Source organism: Mustela nivalis (genome assembly GCF_964662115.1).
Source record: "Mustela nivalis genome assembly, chromosome: 7".
NCBI lineage: Eukaryota > Metazoa > Chordata > Mammalia > Carnivora > Mustelidae > Mustela > Mustela nivalis.
In genome coordinates, this window is record NC_139026.1 from 60,633,249 (window position 1) to 60,652,401 (window position 19,153).

General features: G+C 40.6%; 1 protein-coding gene across 19 annotated transcripts in view; it reads left to right on the forward strand.

Moving 5' to 3' along the window:
• The first annotated feature begins 404 nt into the window (after positions 1-404).
• The window catches only part of PLEKHA5 (pleckstrin homology domain containing A5), a 237,422-nt gene continuing 218,673 nt past the window's right edge, over positions 405-19,153 (forward strand). For 6 of the 19 annotated variants that reach the window (XM_082740613.1, XM_082740612.1, XM_082740629.1 and 3 more), the window contains exons 1-3: positions 422-691; positions 841-920; positions 3,228-3,285. In XM_082740613.1, the coding sequence (XP_082596739.1) occupies positions 600-691; positions 841-920; positions 3,228-3,285 (230 nt within the window). In that variant the 5' untranslated portion in view covers positions 422-599. Of the gene's footprint in view, positions 692-840; positions 921-3,227; positions 3,286-19,153 lie in introns of all 19 variants that reach the window. The other 13 variants (XM_082740627.1, XM_082740622.1, XM_082740626.1 and 10 more) reach the window with 8 other exon arrangements.

Below are 19,153 nucleotides of genomic sequence, written 5' to 3' on the forward strand. Positions count from 1 at the left end.
CCGTGTGCTTTCATAAAACAGTTTTCTATTTTAAAGCGATATACATTTTTTTGAAAAAACCTCTGATACCCAATAGCTCTAAAAAACAACGCCCAGCGGCCGGGTTGCTGTTGTTCTAAAAGACAGAGCAATCTGGGGCGCAGGGATTATCCTCCCGGTGACTCCCGCTCCAGGCTGGGAAGCCTTCGGGCAAAGCCCTAGGGGCAGGACGCGGTTTTTTTTTTTTTTTCCCCCAATCGATCCCGGAACCTTTGTTGGGCGGGGTGAGGGCCGCGCGGGAGGGGCGTGAGGGAGGGGTCTGGCTCGCCCATCCCCCGAGCGCGCCGCGGGGCGGCTGGCGGGCGGCCGCGGAGGATGCGGAGGGGCGGCGACGCGGGCCCGACCCAGCCGGGGCGGCGGGGCTGGCGGGGCTGGCGGGGCGGGCGCCGCCCGAGGGGGTAGGGCGCGCGCGGGGGCGCGCCGGGCCGGGGAGGCGCGCTCCGGCCGCGCTCGCTCCGCGCTCCCCGCGCTCCCTCCGCTCGTCGCTCGCTCGCTCCCTCCTCCCTCGGCAGCCGCGGCGGCAGGCAGGAGAAGGCGGCGGCGGCGGCTGGGGATCAGACATGGCGGCGGATCTGAACCTGGAGTGGATCTGCTCCCTACCCCGCTCCTGGACTTACGGGATCACCAGGGGCGGCCGAGTCTTCTTCATCAAGTAAAGAGGGGCGCGGCGCGGGGGGCCCGGGCGGTGCGGGAGGCCGGCGGGAGGCGAGGAGGGCGCCGGGTGCGCGCCGCTCCAGCCCCTCCGGCTCCCCCGGAGCCCCCTCTCACGCCCGGTGTTTGCCCCTTTTCTCATCCCTGCAGCGAGGAGGCGAAGAGCACCACCTGGCTGCACCCCGTCACCGGCGAGGCCGTGGTTACCGGGCACCGGCGGCAGAGCGCAGGTAACGCTGAGCGCGGCCGGGCCCGAGCGGAGTTGGGCGCCGCCGGGAGGAGGCGGCAGCGCCCCGGCAGCCCGCCGCCCCGCGACCTACCCCCGGCCGCTGTCCCCGGGAGGCGGCGCGGTGGGGCGGAGGCCGGCGGGGGCGGCCGCAGGTACAGGGGCAGCGGGGGCCCCGCCGCCGGACTTCTCTGGAGTCTGAACGCTGCTCTCTCCTTCGCCTTTCATCGCCACTTGGAGAACGGAGCCCTCCTCCCGGGCCCCCTCCCCCTTCCCTACCTGGACCCCCGACGCCCCCAGGGTGGCCGACCCCCCCCCCCCTCCCGGGAATTCGAGACCCCGGGTGCTTCCTCTCGCGGCTGCTCCTCAGTCCTTCCGCCAGCACCCCCGCGCCCGATCTCCCCCCCTCTCAACCTTTAGGAAGTCCTTGCCCACTCCCCTCGGTGCAGCCCGGGACCCTGGCCCTCGTCCGCCGGGGTCAGGGTGTCCACATCGCCTCCCTGTTCCTCGGACAGCTGCTTGCAGCCGTGCGGCTTCCTCCTCCCCTTAGGTGGGACTTGTAGGGAGGTGACTGAGGAGGAGGAGGAGAGGAGTTCGGGGGTGCTGCGAGTCTCTGTGTGACAGTAGCGCTCTCTCTCCTGCCACCGGCGCCGCCGCCGGACCCCGAGGACGTATTTGCAGCCGCAGCTGCCGGCCAGCGAGACTCCCGGTCCCCGGCAGCAGCCCGGAGGTTGCACAGACCGCCCGCAGGCGGTTGGGATGCGAGGGGGTGCCTCGCAGTTGGGCCCTCGTCGGAGAGGGTCGGCGGGGAGGCACATCTCCCCGGAGCCTGGGCCCGCTGGTTGCCATGCCGAGCAGGAGCTGAGCCGCAGAAAGGTGGACTGGAGCCTCCCGGCTGGTCTGGCTTTCTTTGGGCGCTCTTTGTTTACATTCGTGAAAACTTGTTTGTCTTTGAAATGTAACATGTGTTCTCTCACTGGCCGGCCTCTGGGTCTCGTCCTGGGAGAGGCTCGAGAACCGTTCGGGTCGGAGGGGAGGCTGGCTTCAGCAGTCCTTCAGAGCTGCCCTCTGGGATACTTTCTCTCCAACTCTGAGATTCTGGGACTCTCTCAGAGGGGCCAGGATATGGAACAAGCCTGCCTTCTCTATTAAATTCTGGAGTTCACTGAAGTGACTAATTTCCAAATTTGCAAAAAGGTGGAGGAGGAAAGGGAAAGCAAGCATGGTGAGGTTACATTTTTAAGACATTTCTGACTAATACACTGTCATATTTCTTAACTCCCCTCTGCAGTCTCTGACTTCAATATGCACCTTAAAATGTTTTGCATATATATTTCAACTCTCATAAGGCCTTTTTGCCTTATGGATAATAAACTTATTTCACAAAGGACAATATGGTATTTAAATTATTTAGCCTAATCATCTTGTGGAATTATTTCATGCTTATTTTGGTTATGTGTGATATGAATTTGTATCCTGTTTACCCCCACAGATTTGAGAACATTCACACTACATAGAAATTTTATTCTTTTTTTGATTTCACATTAATTTTTAAAACATGATTATCGTTTGTTTTGTTTTGTTTTTTTCCTGGTTTGGTATGCTTTTTGACTTTGTGGTTTTAGACACACATCCCTGGTTTTCATTTCAGATATTATGTTTAAATCGAAGCCATTTGTCATTTGCAATGTATAACATAGACAATGACAGTCATTCACCTGTAACTTCACACATTTAAGACTAATCTGTAGAAACATACATGTATAGAGTATGTGATATCAGAACTCTTGTCCGGTAATTAAATACTTAGGAAGTTCTTTCTCATCGGTGACACTTCCTGGATGGATTCATTTATGTAGCTGAAAGGTATGGTCTTAAATAAACACACTTATACCTAAGAAGAAGCAGGTGTTGCCTTTAATGCAGGGTTTGGTGGGTTTTTGGGTTTTTTTGCTTTTTTTGGCCAGCCATCATGAGTATTTTACCTAGGATTAGAAGGCTTCCCTTGCTTTTTTTGGGATGCCAGAGAGTAGTAGTTCCTTTTCATTGATCATTAAAGTATATAATCATGTAAAATAATCTCTAATATTGTTCATTCTTTTCTGGTGGCTTTTAATTTGAATCTCCATTTTTCCAAAACGATTTTGTTCACTATGAGTTTTGTTACCAATTCAACATCTTTTTTTTTTTTTTTAGAAATTTACATAATAAATGGAAATAACTGATGATGAAAATGAATAAGTAAAATGTATTGAAACTTATTTTGCTATCCCATTGAAGTAATACTAACTGTAAAATGTATATTTTTTAGATTTGCCTACTGGCTGGGAAGAAGCATATACTTTTGAAGGTGCAAGATACTATATAAAGTGAGTTTTTTAATTATGATTTTTTTTCTTGCTGATTTGAATGTTGTAATTAATCTTTAGTTGAATAGTTGTATCTCTAGATATGCTCATAATTTTTTAAGGTCTATCAAATAATACTGACTTTATATAGTGTTGTAATTTTGAGAGAAGAGATAACACTCATAGTTTTCTTATGTTATTTGCCTGGACATACATGCATTTGGAAATTAGATCATTGATGGTCACAATTACATGTTTGGTCCTAGGTGATAGGGTATTACAGTATTTGGTCTTCAGCATGTTACCATATTTTTTTTCTTTTAAAGTGAATTCTGTTCACAGCTGTTAATAAGAAGTAAAAGTGATGTGAAGCTAGGTTACAGTTGGATGAACAATGACAGAGTTGAAAGTAAAAACCAACAAATAAATACTAATTATTTCACAAACATCTGTTGGAGCATTGTAATTTGCCTTAGTTTATTTAAATATGTCTAAGTCTTTAAAATACAGATGTTTTATGGTTGGTTGTGATTGAATAAAAGGCTTTCACTAGAGCTTACAAAGGAGAGATGACCAGTCAGTCCTGACTTTTAATTCTAAAGACATTGAATTAATTTCTGTTCTGGGTTCACTTGGTGGTACTTGGAGACAAATACAATGCTTGAGGTCAACAGTATGCAGGAAAATTTTTTACCTCCCAGGGGGAAAATAAAAGTGGTTTTATCTTCATTTTAAATTAGAAACTATTAACTTAAGAGCTTGTTTTAAAATTTTTTCTTTAATTTTAAGGAACTGAAGCTTGAAAAGAATGCTTAAATAAAAGATTTGGTTGAGATGTCCATAGTTTATTAATAATAACAGATACCCAGCTAAAGCCACCTTTATTTCATTGGGCCCAATAAGTATTTTACTAAGTGATATTTTTAAGATCACACCATAATTCCATTAAATTATAATTACCTGTATAGTTTTAAAATTTTTCAGAATATTTATGTAAAATGTCAAGGACTATTTATATTGCATTTGGTTATAGAAAGAAGGAATGATTGCATTTGGATATAGAAAGAAGGCAGAAGTAAGATCCAGGCATGGAGGATTTCATGCTGTGGTTCTTTGGATAATTTTCAGTTACATCTTTAATTTGGAGATTGTGCTGTACATTATTAGATGGCCTAAAAAATAAAGGGATAAGTAAAGTGCAGCGTCATCAGGTATTTTCCTAGTGGCTATTTTCATTCTGTATTAAAGTGAAGTTGTATTGTCAGGAAAAGGGCATTTTTTTGGAGGTAGTCTTGATATTTCTGAAGAAATTTTTTTTTATAGAGTTCATTTATTTTTATCCAGTAGTTTTACTGTACATTAAGGCTAGTTAATCTTATAAGAATAGGAGTAACACTGTAATTCTCAGCAATATTTTAATTCCTGTGAATGTGTACATTCTTAGATGAACGTTTATTCAATAGTAGAAAATGTTCTGTGTGGGCTGAAAATTTTTTATTTCAGAACTGAGCCTTTTGAAAGCCTGAATTTTGTTCTACTAGCCATTTTTATTAGATTTTTCTTTTATGTTGACTTAAACAAATTAGAATCTTCTTTGACTGTCATGCCCAATTAAATTTCTCAAGAAAATGAGGACAATATTACAAAAGCTATAATAATTTTACTTTATTTCTGATGACGGTTTTAAATTATTGGGTTTTAATCGTGATATTAATAGTCAGCCAATAATTGTGTGTGAAAATAGTAATAATTTATATTATGAAAGTAAAATTTGTTGTAAAATTGAGTATGATAGAGAAATATATCGCTCATTAAACTTCTTGCAGTAAAATTATTGACAAGTGTATGATTTGCTGAATGGGAGGTGCTACTTTTTTTTCTTTTTGAATGTATCAGACTAATTTCTTTTAAGATTAGTTAAATCACTAATGAGGGCCATAATTTCCTAGAAATTTTTTGCTTACTTGTATATGAGCAATTAGGGATGCTTTTTCATTCTCATATGATAGGGGCACTACTTTTGTCTTAAATTTTGCAGTTTACCAAGAGCTTTTGCATATATTGCCATGTCTGAATCTCATTTTAAACGTGAAAGTGGTCAGAAGAATTACTATTTCCATTGTCACACCACATAATAAAACAACAGAAACATGCCTTTGGAACTTACAGGCTGCAAAGACAGCAAGATGAGAAACAGCAGGAACAGGAACTATATTTACAATGCTCAGAGAAGAAAGGATAGGAGTCTGAAGTAGGCAAGTGATTAATGTTGGTGGATGTATTTCTCATCATTGGTTCTTTCTTAGATGAAGAAAGGAGGTTATTGATCAAATTATAAGAAAGGATGTGATACAGTGAACAGGGTAGGTTTTGTTCTCATGGGAGGAGAGAAGATAGATCGATAAAAGATATGTTGACCCTCCTGCTATTCCTAATCTGGTGTTCCTGGGAGGTTCCCTTAGCAAGAAGAAGGACCTAAAGAACTTGAGTTTCTACTTTTGTGCCCAAAGGTACATGTAGCTCTCAGATTATTTCTCTTCTGAACAAATAGTGGTGGTGGTTCAAAATGGCACACTGCCAAAAACTATTTTTGTATAATACTTTGGTATTGATCATTGAATCTGTGGTGGTGGTAAGATGAAAGAGGATTGAAGTGGGGGTAAGTCGTAGTAGTTAGCTGTGTCTTGACCTTCTTAAAGACCTTGGAGCTCAGTCTTCATGCCTTTAAATTAGGCTGGCTGGAAATGGCAAGTTCTGAATTCCATCCCATTTTTAAATTACTCTGGATTTTATAATATTTTGGGAATTTGTAGTAGTCTACAAAATGATGAACTCAAGGGCCAAGAAGACATGTTACAGGAAATATGGAAAGATGCTTAGCTTTCCTGTGGTGCCAACTATTTTAAACTTTGTATAGATAACCATAGATAAATATGAAGTGTGTAGTACTAGAGCTGTGTGTGCTTTCTTTCTGTTGCTGCGTGTTGTGCTTTGTAACATACCTTCCCTGGAGAGCTGCGTGGGAACGGTTAATAGTGCTCTTGTCAACACAGGACCTGATCAGAGTTAGAGTTGTATAGATTTGAATTGGATAATCAGTTTATAGAATTTTTGAAATTGGTTTCTTAATAAAAGTTTACAATTAGGTAAAAGAATATATAATACAGAGAATATATTTTACTTTAAATGCATTTGTCCAAAACATGTTAATATTTGAAAATTATTTATCATAAAGATAAATAATTTTTTCTGACAGAAGTGTTTTTCCTGTATACTTTTTTTAAAAGATTTTATTTATTTATTTGACAGAGAAAGAGAGAGAACAAGCACAAGCAGGGGGAGTGGCAGGTGGGGGAGAAGCATCCTCCCTGCTGAGCAAGGAGCCTGATGTGGGGGGCTCTATCCCAGGACTCCAGGATCATGACCTGAGCCGAAGGCAGCTGCTTAACCGACTGAGCCACCCAGGCACACTTTTTTTTTTAAAGATTTTATTTGTTTATTTGAAAGACAGAGATCACAAGTAGGCAGAGAGGCAGGCAGAGAGAGAGAGAGGGAAGCAGGCTCCCCACTGAGCAGAGAGCCCAATGCGGGACTGGATCCTAGGACCCTGAGATCATGACCTGAGCCTAAGGCAGTGGCTCAACCCACTGAGCTACCCTTTTTTCCTGTATACCTTAAGCTAGCCAGCTTAGAAATTATAGTGTCTGTATAAAAACACATAGATACAATATGTTAATTCATATTAACATATTCATAATAATTCATATTTATCTTTAGGAAGAATGCAGAAAATTATCAGTGGGTTTTATAATTTATGAAGTATAGCTTTAAATATCCAAATAATTTAGCTTATGAAATACAGAGATTAGTCTTAATATATTTGAAAGTTACAAAGCTTTCTGCTTACTCCTTGAAAATACTGTTTAATGACTCTGTAATGACAGGTCATGGTAGCTTAAAATGGATGTGTCATTGACTATCCCTTTGTGCTTCAAAGCTTTAAGACGGTTAACTTAAAGTAACAAGCAAATCTTAAAACAATGCTCTCTGAGCAATGAGAAACTTTGTTCTGATTATTTAAAGGTCATTGTCTCATGCAGCAGAATTGGGAATCAAAAAGTCTTTGCAGGGTAATAAAAGTAGTGTGTAGATTTTGTGAGGTTATAATTTCATATTGCTTTTTTTCTTGACCTAAAATTTTAAGTTCTGAAAATTGAACTTTTTCTTGGATATGCAAATAGAGCAGTGTTTGATTTTTGACTAATGAAGTTTCTTTTCAGTATCTGCGATAGTCAGATCTAATGTGTGCTTGGAATTTCAAACCAACCTGCAGCGAGGGGAATTCTGGCTTGACATAGCCATTTAAGATTGCAAGTGAAGAAAAATATGTTGTTTCTTCATAGATAATCACATTTTGAACTATGAGCAGAGATAGGGAATATGACATAACTGCCACCAAGAATCTTAGAATGTACTACTATATATTTGATATTTAAAATTGGTGGGTACATTAATACCCTAATATTATAATTGGGGATAGCCGTATAATGCTTAGAACAATTCATGGATATTATATTTCTTTTTTATATTCATAACAGTGTTTTAGATTATAGTATATGATTCTTACATGCGTGAAGCAGTTTATGGTAATTCTTTAGGTACAACGCAACTATGAACTATGATTTCAACCTTCAAAGAATTTCAAGGAAAAAACAGGCACTATGTTAAAAGAGAGAGATGGTAGTCTGCCTGGGTGGCTCAGTTGGTTAAGCACCTGCCTTGGGCTCAGGTCATGATCCTGGAGTCCCAGGATCAAGTCCCATATCCGCCACCCTGCTCAGCAGGGAGTCTGTGTCTTCCTCTACCTCTCCTCCCTCTCATGCTGTCTGTCTCTCTCATTCTTTCTCTTTCTCAGATAAATAAATAAAATCTTAAAGGGAGCTGGTGGGGGAAACATGAACTTAGTCCTAGGTCCTAGGTCTTAAAAAAGGGTTTTGAGAACCCTTTTTGTATTTCTTAAATGTTTTTCCCCTCAATGTGGTAGACCGTTTTAGTTTTTTTAACTCTCAAAGCTCTGGTATGTATTTAGGAAGGGGCAAAATGAGCAGTAGAAAAGTAAAGAAATTGGTTAGAAGAGTGAGAGCTGGAGGCCCTGGAGACTGGGCAGATGTAAACATCCCTGCAGAGCCACCTTTATCCAGGAGAAATAAAGGGTTTCTTAGCATTTGTTGATGAATGTACCTCTCCCGTGACCTTTTTACTTTTCTATAACAGCTCGGTGTAAGTTGGAGTTAAATTTGTAAAGTTACATGTATATATGTATATGTAAATTGGAGTTAATGGGGTAAAAAAAAAAGATCCTAGTTGTCTGTCAGTGTTACAAGAAAGCCTGGGAGGAAGAGTCAAATGAAGCCAGGTGGTCCGGGAGAGGCTTAAAGGAAGATGTGGGAGTTGAGCTAGATTTAAGTGTATAGACGGAATTCTGATGGGTTGATATAAATGGCTGATAGGATAAATTGGAGTCTGGGTAGGTGTTTAATGTGTGTGATTACTAGTGAGAACTACGTGTTGGTGAGTGATGTCAGCACAGAAAACACTGGGATGCTGTTTGGAGCTGTATTGTGTCAGGCCTTGGAATGTCAGGCTGAGATGTTTATTTTCTAGCTTGCTGTTGCAGATTTTTTGGGATATAGCATTATCATGTTAAGTGAAGGTTTTAATATAGGCAGGATGGATTAGAAAGGGGCAAACCTGGAATCCAGGAGACCAGTGCTAGATCTGTTGCTATAGTAATCTGAGAGTTGGTTGTACCAAGTTGGTAGTAGCGGGAATGGAAAGGAAGGCCATTGATTAATGATATTAAAGAGGAGTTGACAGGCTTTAGGAGTCTTGCTGAGCTAGGAGGTTGACAGAAAAAGAGGTCAAAAACCACTCAAAGCCTTTGTGATTGATTGGTTCCCTTGACCAGAATAAGGGAGTAGGTGGGGGGGAGGGGAGAACTCTGGGTGGAAGTGTTGATCATGTGCTAGTCTCTGAGCTGGTTGAGAGGACATAGCATTTTAGGTGGCTAAAATTGGCCTTTCCAAAGAACTCCCCCAACAATAGCTTCTGTTTCTTCTTCACAAACAAGAAACACAACCCACTCTCCCTAGAAAATCCTGTTTCAGTTATCTAGTTAACTAGACTATACATGTTGTACAGAAATGTTGTGTTGGTCCCATTATTCATTTAGCAAGTTCTTAGAGAGTATTTTGTGCATGCCAGGTGCTATAGGCTTTGTGAAGGACAGACATGAACCTTGCTCTTAAGGAGCATACACGTTATTTTGTGGGAGAGACCATAATAAAATAATCACCAAGTACATAGTCGTAGACTGTAATAAACTCTGGGAAGTATGCAGGCCACTTTAACCAGATACAGTGAGCAGACTTGGTGCAACATGAGGGTTACTAGAAGAGGACTTTCTCACAAACGTGAGGAATAAGTCTGCTTCTGAAAGTTCAGTGGTGGAATTCCCAGAGTGGATCAGAACAAAGTGGTACAAAATCATCTGAAAAATAAAGAATAAGTAGCATCTGGTGCTTGCAACTGGATCATAACCTGAGGGAAAGTTCTGCTGTATCTGAAGACTTGGGGTGGGATTGGTGTGGTTTGGAAATTGAGTAAAAGGAGAAAAACTGCAGGAGGAAGTTATCCTCCACTAAATAATAGAGAATAAGGCTTCACCACCTGGTTTTGATGATTATTTCAGTCCCAGTGGCAGGGTCTTCCCATTAGTTGTTCACAGATACATTCTGATTCTCTCGACACGTTTTGAACCCCTATGTGTGCCTTAGTGATTGAGATCTATCACTAAACAAAATAGACCAGAAAACTGTCCTTCTGTGGAATGGGACGGGTGGGGGACAGAATATCAAAGTAAGCTTTAGTAAATAAGTACTTTTTATGGTATGTATGAATATGCAAATGCTGTAAGAAAATAACGGAACAGGTTTCAGTGTATCAGGAGAGAAATGATGAGGAATGAGTATGGGAAGAAAGTTGAAATCAGAGAAGTTAACGGGTCGTTGTTTGGGGATGTCTCTGGTTGGTGTAATCGGCAATTACTTAGGGAAGTAGGGTGCCCCCCTGCAGGTCTCAGCAGAGGAGGCCCGTGATCCGGCTTCACCCTTTGAAAGGGTCATTCTGACTACTGTGCTATGAGGAAATTTTGGGGAGCTAACGGAGCCCTTCTAGAGCAAATTCTGGTCCCTGTCAGATTCTCTCCTTATATTTTTCGTTCTTAGCATTTAACAAGATGATGATTAAATATAGAATTGTATAATTACCATGTTTCTTTTAAGCTGCCAGTGATTATCAGTTACCATTGATTTAGTAGCAGCTTTCCAGGGGGAAAAGAGAGCGCCACGACCATATTAAATAAACCTCTCCATCCTTATTTCAGAAACCCTATATTTAAAAAGTACATGTTAGAATCAAAGCAGTGCTTGTTAAATACCTGTATGATCATACTCTGTATGGTAAGTAAGTTTCATGAAAAGCAGTCTTGTTCACTGCTGTATTTTTAGTCTTGTGGCCTAAGCCCTCTCATAGTAGTTCCTCAGTAAATATTTGTTGATTGAACTTTGATGATGACAGTCAGTCTAAGTCTGTGCTTGCCTCCTTGTGAAATTTAGATATTCTCTCCATGTGACATTTATCCCAACAAGAATTAGTAAATCATTTGTGCATTTGCTTTTTGTGATTCTTGGTGAAACAGAAAGGATCTGCTTAGAGGCCTGATTGTAAACCTGATCCATGACAAAGCCAAGATAATGCAGGAACCTGAGACGCCTCGCAGAAGGCAGCTGAAATCTAGATATTGCCCCAGCCTTGGCATTCCCATTTAGAAACTTTCACAGTTCAGGCCCATATGGCTTCTAGGGAGCAGGGGAGATCTTGAGGTCTATGCTGTTCTCCTAGTATGGGTAAAGTGAATGTAGACCAAATCTTTAATACACAGACATCAGTGGATCCTAGAAACCTGAGAGACCTACAGAGTGGTCCTTAGGAGGTACAGATGATGGAAGTTTTAGAGCCAGTTGGAGAACTCCTTGGTCACTTAGGAGTAGCCTCTCAGCTATTTGGGAATTATTCTCCACGTGGCCAGTAACTTCAGAAGCACTCAACTCTTTGAAGTCATGATAGTCTTTATGTTTCCCACATTCGGCACATAATAGACAATTAGATGTTTGAAATGAAGATCTGTTACAAATTGTAAAAAAAAAAAAAAAAAAAAGAAAGAAAGAAAAGAAAAGCAAGTCTTTATCCAAATTTGGACATCCCAGAGCATTTTTCCACTTTTCACTTGTCATCTAGTCAGGATTCTTATTGTTGCAAACGTCAGTGACCCAAAGCCAATAGTATAAGGAAAAGCAAACTATTTTCCACATTAACTCCAGGAGTGATACAAATGAATTCTTTAAAGCTCTTACCTTTCTTCACTTTGAAAATCTTCTTTCCACTTAACCAGAAAAATTGTGCTTCAGGCCCAAATTATAGTCTTTCAGGTTTTTTTATCCCAAAAGGTAAGGTTTTTTATCCATTACCAAATTAAAAAAAAAAATCTTGGACAGGACTTTGACCACCTTAGATCACGTGCCCATTTCCTGGAGCAAAGACTGGCCCTCTGGTCTTCAGTAATTTTCTGTCCTTGGCTGCAGCCAAAATTACCGTTGGCAAGCCTCTCCGAAACCATGTGATTAGAGAGAAAGGTCCAATTCACCATAGGAAACCGGGGTGTGAAAGACGACAAGATTAGAGGTCTGCTCCTTCTCCCTTATATAGTGCAACGTTTGCAGAGCCAGGAAGGCAGTGAGCCTGAGCATCTGCAGAATTCCAAGAAGTGAGAGTGTCAGTGATCATCAGGGAAGCTTTAAGCCATACCTTGCAGAGGGAGTAATTGAAAAGGTAAGCAGGATGGGTTAGGCCTAGATCTGGGAGAATGGAGTGCAAGTGTTGAATTCTGAAAAAGACACAGTAAAAAACAAGCTTACTGGCTGTCGTGAGCAAAGGGGATTGGGGAAAAATCACCCAGTCTCTACAGAATTCCTAGATTTGGAATTATTGGGAAAGAATGTGACCTTTTTAAAAGGTTTAGTACCTTAACATTTTGCCAAGTTTCACTGTAGAAGATTTGTACACATTTATGTTCTCTCCTGCAGTATGTGAGAGTGTATAGAAGTGCCCCCATTTCTCCCTCACCTGCAGTTAACACACTTGATTGGACAGATGAAATTTAAAGGTAACTGACAGAGAATCTACATGGATTGTTGTTAGTGATACAGATGGTTTAGAACAGGGATTAGTTTTCCAGTTATTTTTTGCTATATAACCAACCACCCCAAATCTTAGTAGCTTAAAACAGTAATAATTTATAGTTTGTCCTTCCTCTGGGTGACTGGGCTCAGCTATAGCATTCTTCTGTTCTTGGTGTGGTATAACTGAGGTCACACGTGCAGACACATTCAGCTGGAATTAGGTTGTGGCTGGAATATCCAGTGTCTCTCTCCTCCTGGCCTCTCATCACTTACTGGTTTATCTAGAATTTCTTTATAATATGAGTATTATAACATGGCTGGCTTATTTTATTTTATTTTGTTTTTTAAGATTTTATTTATTTGACAGAGACATAGAGAGAGGGAACACAAGCAGGGGAAGTGGGAGAGGGAGAAGCAGTCTTCCTGCTAAGCAGGGAGCCCGAGGCGGGGCTTGATCCCAGGATCCTGGGATCATGACCAGAGCCCAAGCCAGACACTTAACAACTGAGCCACCTAGGTGCCCTTATTTTATTTTATTTTATTTTATTTTGAGAGAGAGAGAGAATGAGAACATGTGAGTGTGTGCACGAGCTGAGGGGAGGGGCAGAGAGAGAGCGAGCATGCTCAGCATGGAACCTGTTATGAGATCATGACCTGAGCCAGAATCAAGAGTTGGACCCTTAACCGCCTAACCACCCAGGTGCTTCATGGCAGCTGGTTTCTAAAGGGGATCTTTTCAAGAGGACAAGCCCTCATGTTCAAGCACTTAGAAACATTTGCGTACATCGTGCTTGCTCATGTCCTGTTGGTCAAAGCAAGTCACAAACCAAGACCAAAATCAAAAGTGTGAGAGAGGACTAGACAAGCCTGTGACTGCAGTAGGTATGGCCATTGCAGATCATTGATGTAATAGATTACCAGAGATGGAAGTACAACTAGGATTGTAGCTTTTAATTGATGAGCAATGGCACTTTGAAGCACTGTATTTGGAACTCCTGGATCAGTAGGAAAGCCTATTACACTAAGCTAGTGATATTTGTAAGGGCTTAGCTGAGGAGGTGGGTATACTGGTTGTATTTACCATCTTTTAATGTCTGTGAATTTATATCATAAAGCTATAAATCTAAAAAATTAAAGCAATTCACAAGCTTGTGTGTGAGGCTGAATCGTTTAAAAACATTTGAGTGCTTGAGTAAATTGAGTCTTAAGCTTTTGTTCATCCTTGTTTCATATTGACAATTAATACAGTTGGTATAGTATAAGATAATGATAGGCAGATACAGATGCCTCACCTATATGTGTTTGCATGTGGGTTTGTGTGGGGGGAGATTGTAAGTGCTTGTCTGAGTTGTCAACTTGACCTCTTCGGACTAATTATCAGGGGCAGTATTTCCAAGTAAGCACTATAGCACTCTGCATTCTAAGGGAGACTTAAAGGAAACTGTTATTCCTCTGATATGGTGTGCAGAGTCTCCTTTTATACTTCTCCCTCCCACCCTGTAGTGTACTTCCTTTTCTTTGTATTCACGTGTGATATATAGGCAAAATTGAGATTGTACTTAAAAATGAGATTATACTATATGTACTTTCTATTTAATAAATATCTTGGGTCTTTTCATATTAGTAGGTATTAATTCAGCACTGTTCTTTCAGTAGCTACAAAATATACTTTGATTATTTGGCCATACCCCTATTGTTGGACACTTAGGTTTTTAATTTTTTTTTTTTCTCAATTTCTACAAGTGTGTAGTGAACATACTCATATTTAAACTTTGTGCTTATTTGCAGTTATTTTTAGAAAATGTTTGTTAAGTGGGAAATAGCCGGATTAGGCTATGTGTGTATTTTAGCTTTTGATAAATACTGTAAAATCCTGCTGTACATCATAAATAGGGTCTGAATATTGAAATTATTAAAATGCATGCTTCAAAATTAATGAAAAACCAGTTTTTCACTAAGTCCATGGAGTCATACAAAAAATAAGAAAGTGATAAAATGTGGACACTTTGTGCCAAACTGACTGCATAATGCATTAGAAAGCCCAAAGTACGAGTACGTCCCATTCCTGAATGCCTTTGGGAATTGGGAGTTGGGCCATCTACTGGGGCCATCTGATAGTCACATCCAAATGAATGGTTTTACTACTCGTGGTTTACAGTTAGTCCAACTCTCCTCCAAAAAGTTTTTATCATTTCTCCTCACTCCAGGCAGTGTATGGGATTATTCTGTCTCTTATTCGTGCCAGGATTTGGTATTACCAGACTTAAGGTTTCGACTAATCTAATGGACAAAATGGTATCTTGCTTGAATTTGTATGTTCTTGGTTTTGGCTATGCTTGGCATCTTTTCCTTGATTTGTTGACAGTTTGAATGTCTTTTGTAAATTGCCTCTTCTGTGTATTTTTTCTTTTTTTTTCTGTTCTGTCATATATTTATTTATATTTTTGATGTCTGAGCCAGTTAGCTTAGTAGAGATCTCCAAAATATTTTGGTCGTGTACTCTACAGGTAAAAAGTTTTTGATTGTACACCCCATTGTATATTTATAAATTATACATGTATTGCTGTCAGTTTATGTCTTACACATTAGTAAAGCTTATTTTTCTTATGATTTAAAAGTTAATGTACATAGGGGTGCTAAATATTGTTTCCCAAAACCCAGTGGACGTCTCATGTGTATCCACCTAGAAAACCACAAGTTCAGAGCACAATGAGAGTTAGGCCCTTTATCAACTAGTTAGATTTGCCAAGAGGAATGTGCTGCTTTCTGTGACCACTGTGGATATAACTTGTAGATCTATGGGCAGTTAATACTCTATAGAAGTAGAAAGTAGCATGGACCAGACCTTGGCTCTATTACTTCTCTTAGCCATATTTGAGAAAATTTCTTAATCCTGTTTTGTACCAGTTCCTTCTTACCTTACCTGTTACATAGGCCTATGATGTTATGAGGTAATTTATGTAAACTTTGAAAAGCTGTAAAACTTGGGATAGGTGCGAAATACATGGATGTTTATTTTTTAAATTTTAATTCACATGGATATTTGTGTAAGTTCATAACATTGGGTAAATAGAGAATACATTTCAGTGTTATTTATGCTGGGAAGCAACTTAAGATGCATGATCTACTAATAGTGGTTCAGAAACATCATTTTAAGTGTTCATCCTGGGTAGATTTTAAACCCCTTGAAGGTAGAAACTTCACCAACACTTCCTAATATGTGTAATAAAAAGTGTTAGGGATGGTATAGTGTACATTTAAAATATACATATTTGGTTTATTAAAATGTTGTGTTCTACTTAGGAAAGCTCTGTGATTTAGGAATTAGAAATCAGTTTATTTGTGAAGTGCCTGGTGGCACAAAGGAAGACTTTCTTTAAAGAGTAAGTAGCTATTGTCCAGGGCAACAGATAAAAAAAGCGGGACCTAGCTTGAATATATTCTCCAGGGTAATGAAGAATTTAAGACACTGTAACATTAGGAACTCTCACATAGGCAAGCAGAAATGAATTAAAAGGAGAGAATGGTAAAGACAGTATATAATATAGTATACCCAGGAGTGACTGAAAAGGCAATTTTGAATATAGATGTTGCTGTTTTTTAAAAATATTTTTAATGAATTTTTTTCAAAAAATGATTTTAGCTGTAGAATAAATTATCTGTAGAAAAGCACGGATGAAGGATGTAGAAGTAAAAGAACTAAAATCCTTGTCATTAATAAAAAGGAATTAAAAAATTGGGATCAGGGATGCCTGGGTGGCTCAGTTGGTTAAGCGGCTGCCCTCGGCTCAGGTCATGATCCCACCGTCCTGGGATCGAGTCCCGCATCGGGCTCCTTGCTTGGCAGGGAGCCTGCTTCTCCCTCTGCCTGCCACTCTGTCTGCCTGTGCTCACTCTGGTTTCTTTTTCAATGACAGATAAATAAATAAAATCTTTAAAAAAAAAAATTGGCATCACACCTGTGTAAATGTTAGGTTTGAAATATTTAAAATGTATTAATACTCAGGCTCTGCAAAGGTACTGGAAAACAGGCACTCTCAGGCACGCACTGTTGGCTGGCACAGGCCAAGCCCATGGCCAGGAATGGCTGGAGTAGGCTGGGACTAAGAACTGTGGGCGGGGAGCCAAGCAAGGTCACATTCTTTCTGAACTCTTTCCTCTCCCTCCCTCTTGCTTGATTCTTAGAACAACCCCACAGGGTAGAAAGCAGGACAGGCCTGGTCCAGTTCAAGTCACTAAACCTTTTATGCTTACCCAGATGAATTGGGGGGAGGGGGAGCAGGTAGAATGTGTACATATTATATCTATTTTCAAAAACTTAGTACTTAAAATTTTGGAGGAGATAAGAGACAGTAGGCAGACAAGAAATGAAAACCTTATTGAACTTGGAAGAATAGGTAAGTTTCTCAGAAACTATTCACACTGAGAAGTTTCTGTATTTCAGAAAAGAATGATAAAAGGACAAGGAAATCAACTACTTACTTCTTTCTTTCACAGAGGACTCCCAGGTCATTTTGAACATTTACCTAATAATCCCGAGTTTTACAGTGTCAGATCAGCCTTGCTGTTCTAATATGAATGATTATCAGTTCATCTGCTATTCCTTTCTCAGTGGGGCTGCAAAAGAAACTCTAAGTTGAAAATAAGGAGAAATATTGGTAGGAGAAGTAAAATCCTTTGATGGGGTTCTAAATCCTTTTTGTATATAACAGTTCCTGCCTAGTCTACTTTTAAAGCTCATTGTAGAAAACCCTGAAATTAAAATATTGCACAATTTTTGGCTTCAGTTCCTCAAAAACCTGAGAAGAGATGTAATAGATTATCTCAGTTGAATAGTTATGCTTAATTATTCTTATGTATCAGTTATTGCTGTATAACAGCCATCTAAAAATTTAGTGGCTTAAGACAATAACTGTATATTATATTATTTTTGCACATATTCCTCTGTTGGCTGAGCAATTCATCTTGCTGCTGTTGGATTTACTCTTAGCTGTGGGTCAGGTAGGAAATTTTGCTGATTTTGACTGGTCTAGGGTGGTGGGAATGACTGGGCTATCTTTTGTTGCTCTCACATCCTCCAGTAGGCTTGCCCAGGCTTGCCTTTGTGGTAAAGGCAAGTTCCAGGTGAGCGAGCAGAGTATGCCAGGTTTCCTGAGGCCTGGGCTCAGAATTGGGACAGTGTCACTTCCACTGCTTTCTTTTGGCCAAAGAAAGTCACAAAGTCAAGCTCAGATTCAAGGAGTGGAGTAATAGACTCCCATATATTTATATTTTTAAGATTTTATTTATATTTTTGAGAGAGAGAGCAGCAGGGAGAGGGAGAGAGAGAATCTGAAGCAGACTCCTCACTGAGTGCAGAGCCTGGCATGGGGCTCAGTTCCTAGATCCTGAGAGCGTGACCTGAGTAGGATGCTTAATGAACGGAGCTACATGTGCCCCTGGATTCCCATCTTTTGAGGGAAGAATTGGAAATCATATTACAAGGGTTGTGGATATGGGATGGGAGTGAGGGGGGTGATGGGAGGTGGAGAATTGGAGCATTTTTGTAATTCATATAGCATGTGCCAAAAAAAAAATTATTGAACCCTGCTGAAGTTTATGGTTTCTCAGATTTAAATATGGGATTACACTTGATCATGGCCACACGGCTGATCATGTACTCCTATAAGTATATAGAAAATTAAATGAATGCGTGTGAGATTCTCTTCTTTATTGTCTGTTAGTTCCTAACTCCTGTAGTTATTTATTTTTTTCTTTTGATGATATGTTTAGTTGGTTTGGTAGTCTCATTGGGGCTGTCTGTTCAAGGTTCAAAATGGGTCCTAGTGCTTCTGTTGTGGGAGCTGGGGGTCGAGAAGATAAATAGGTTTCAGTGTGTTTCTGAGAAATGGAAGACCTCCCCTATCTTGTCCAGACCTAAAACCCATTGACAAGACACTTGATGTCCTATTGCCATGTTTTATTTTCCTCATGGTACATAGCACTGGCTCCATTTCATTTACTTTTTTGGTGGTTTGTCATCCCTCTGCTGGGATGTAGGCTTTAAGAGCAGGGACCTCCTCTGACCTGTTCACTACTGAATTCTCAGACCTTATAGTAGTGCATTCATCTTCTCAGGAGATGCTCAGTAAATATTTGTTGAACAGTTTTAATAAAAATTTTGTGATAAGAGTGTTACATGCTCAGTCTCTGGTACATTGTAGACACTCATTAAATATTTATGCAATCTTGAAGGAGGCTCATGGGCAGTGGGAGCTCAGAGAAAATGAACATTTGGAGCCACAGCACGTTTTTTTCATGAATGCAAAGAGAAGCAAATGAGCAGGAGAGTGTAGGATATCAAAAATTTGTTGAAATGTACCACTGGACTTGAGGTGGGGAAAGAAACAGGTGGAATAAGAATCTGGTTGGAATAGAAATTCTCTCAATACCAGAGAATCCACAGAGGGCAAGTATGTCGGGAGGTTAGAGGTTTGTGTTGATGCAATGGGATCACTGAAGTAGTTATTTCAAATGTGCCACGGTATGGGACCGATAGGGGGTGAATGAATGGCTTAGCGGGTTGAAGGACCTTGAGGGGTAGCAATAAA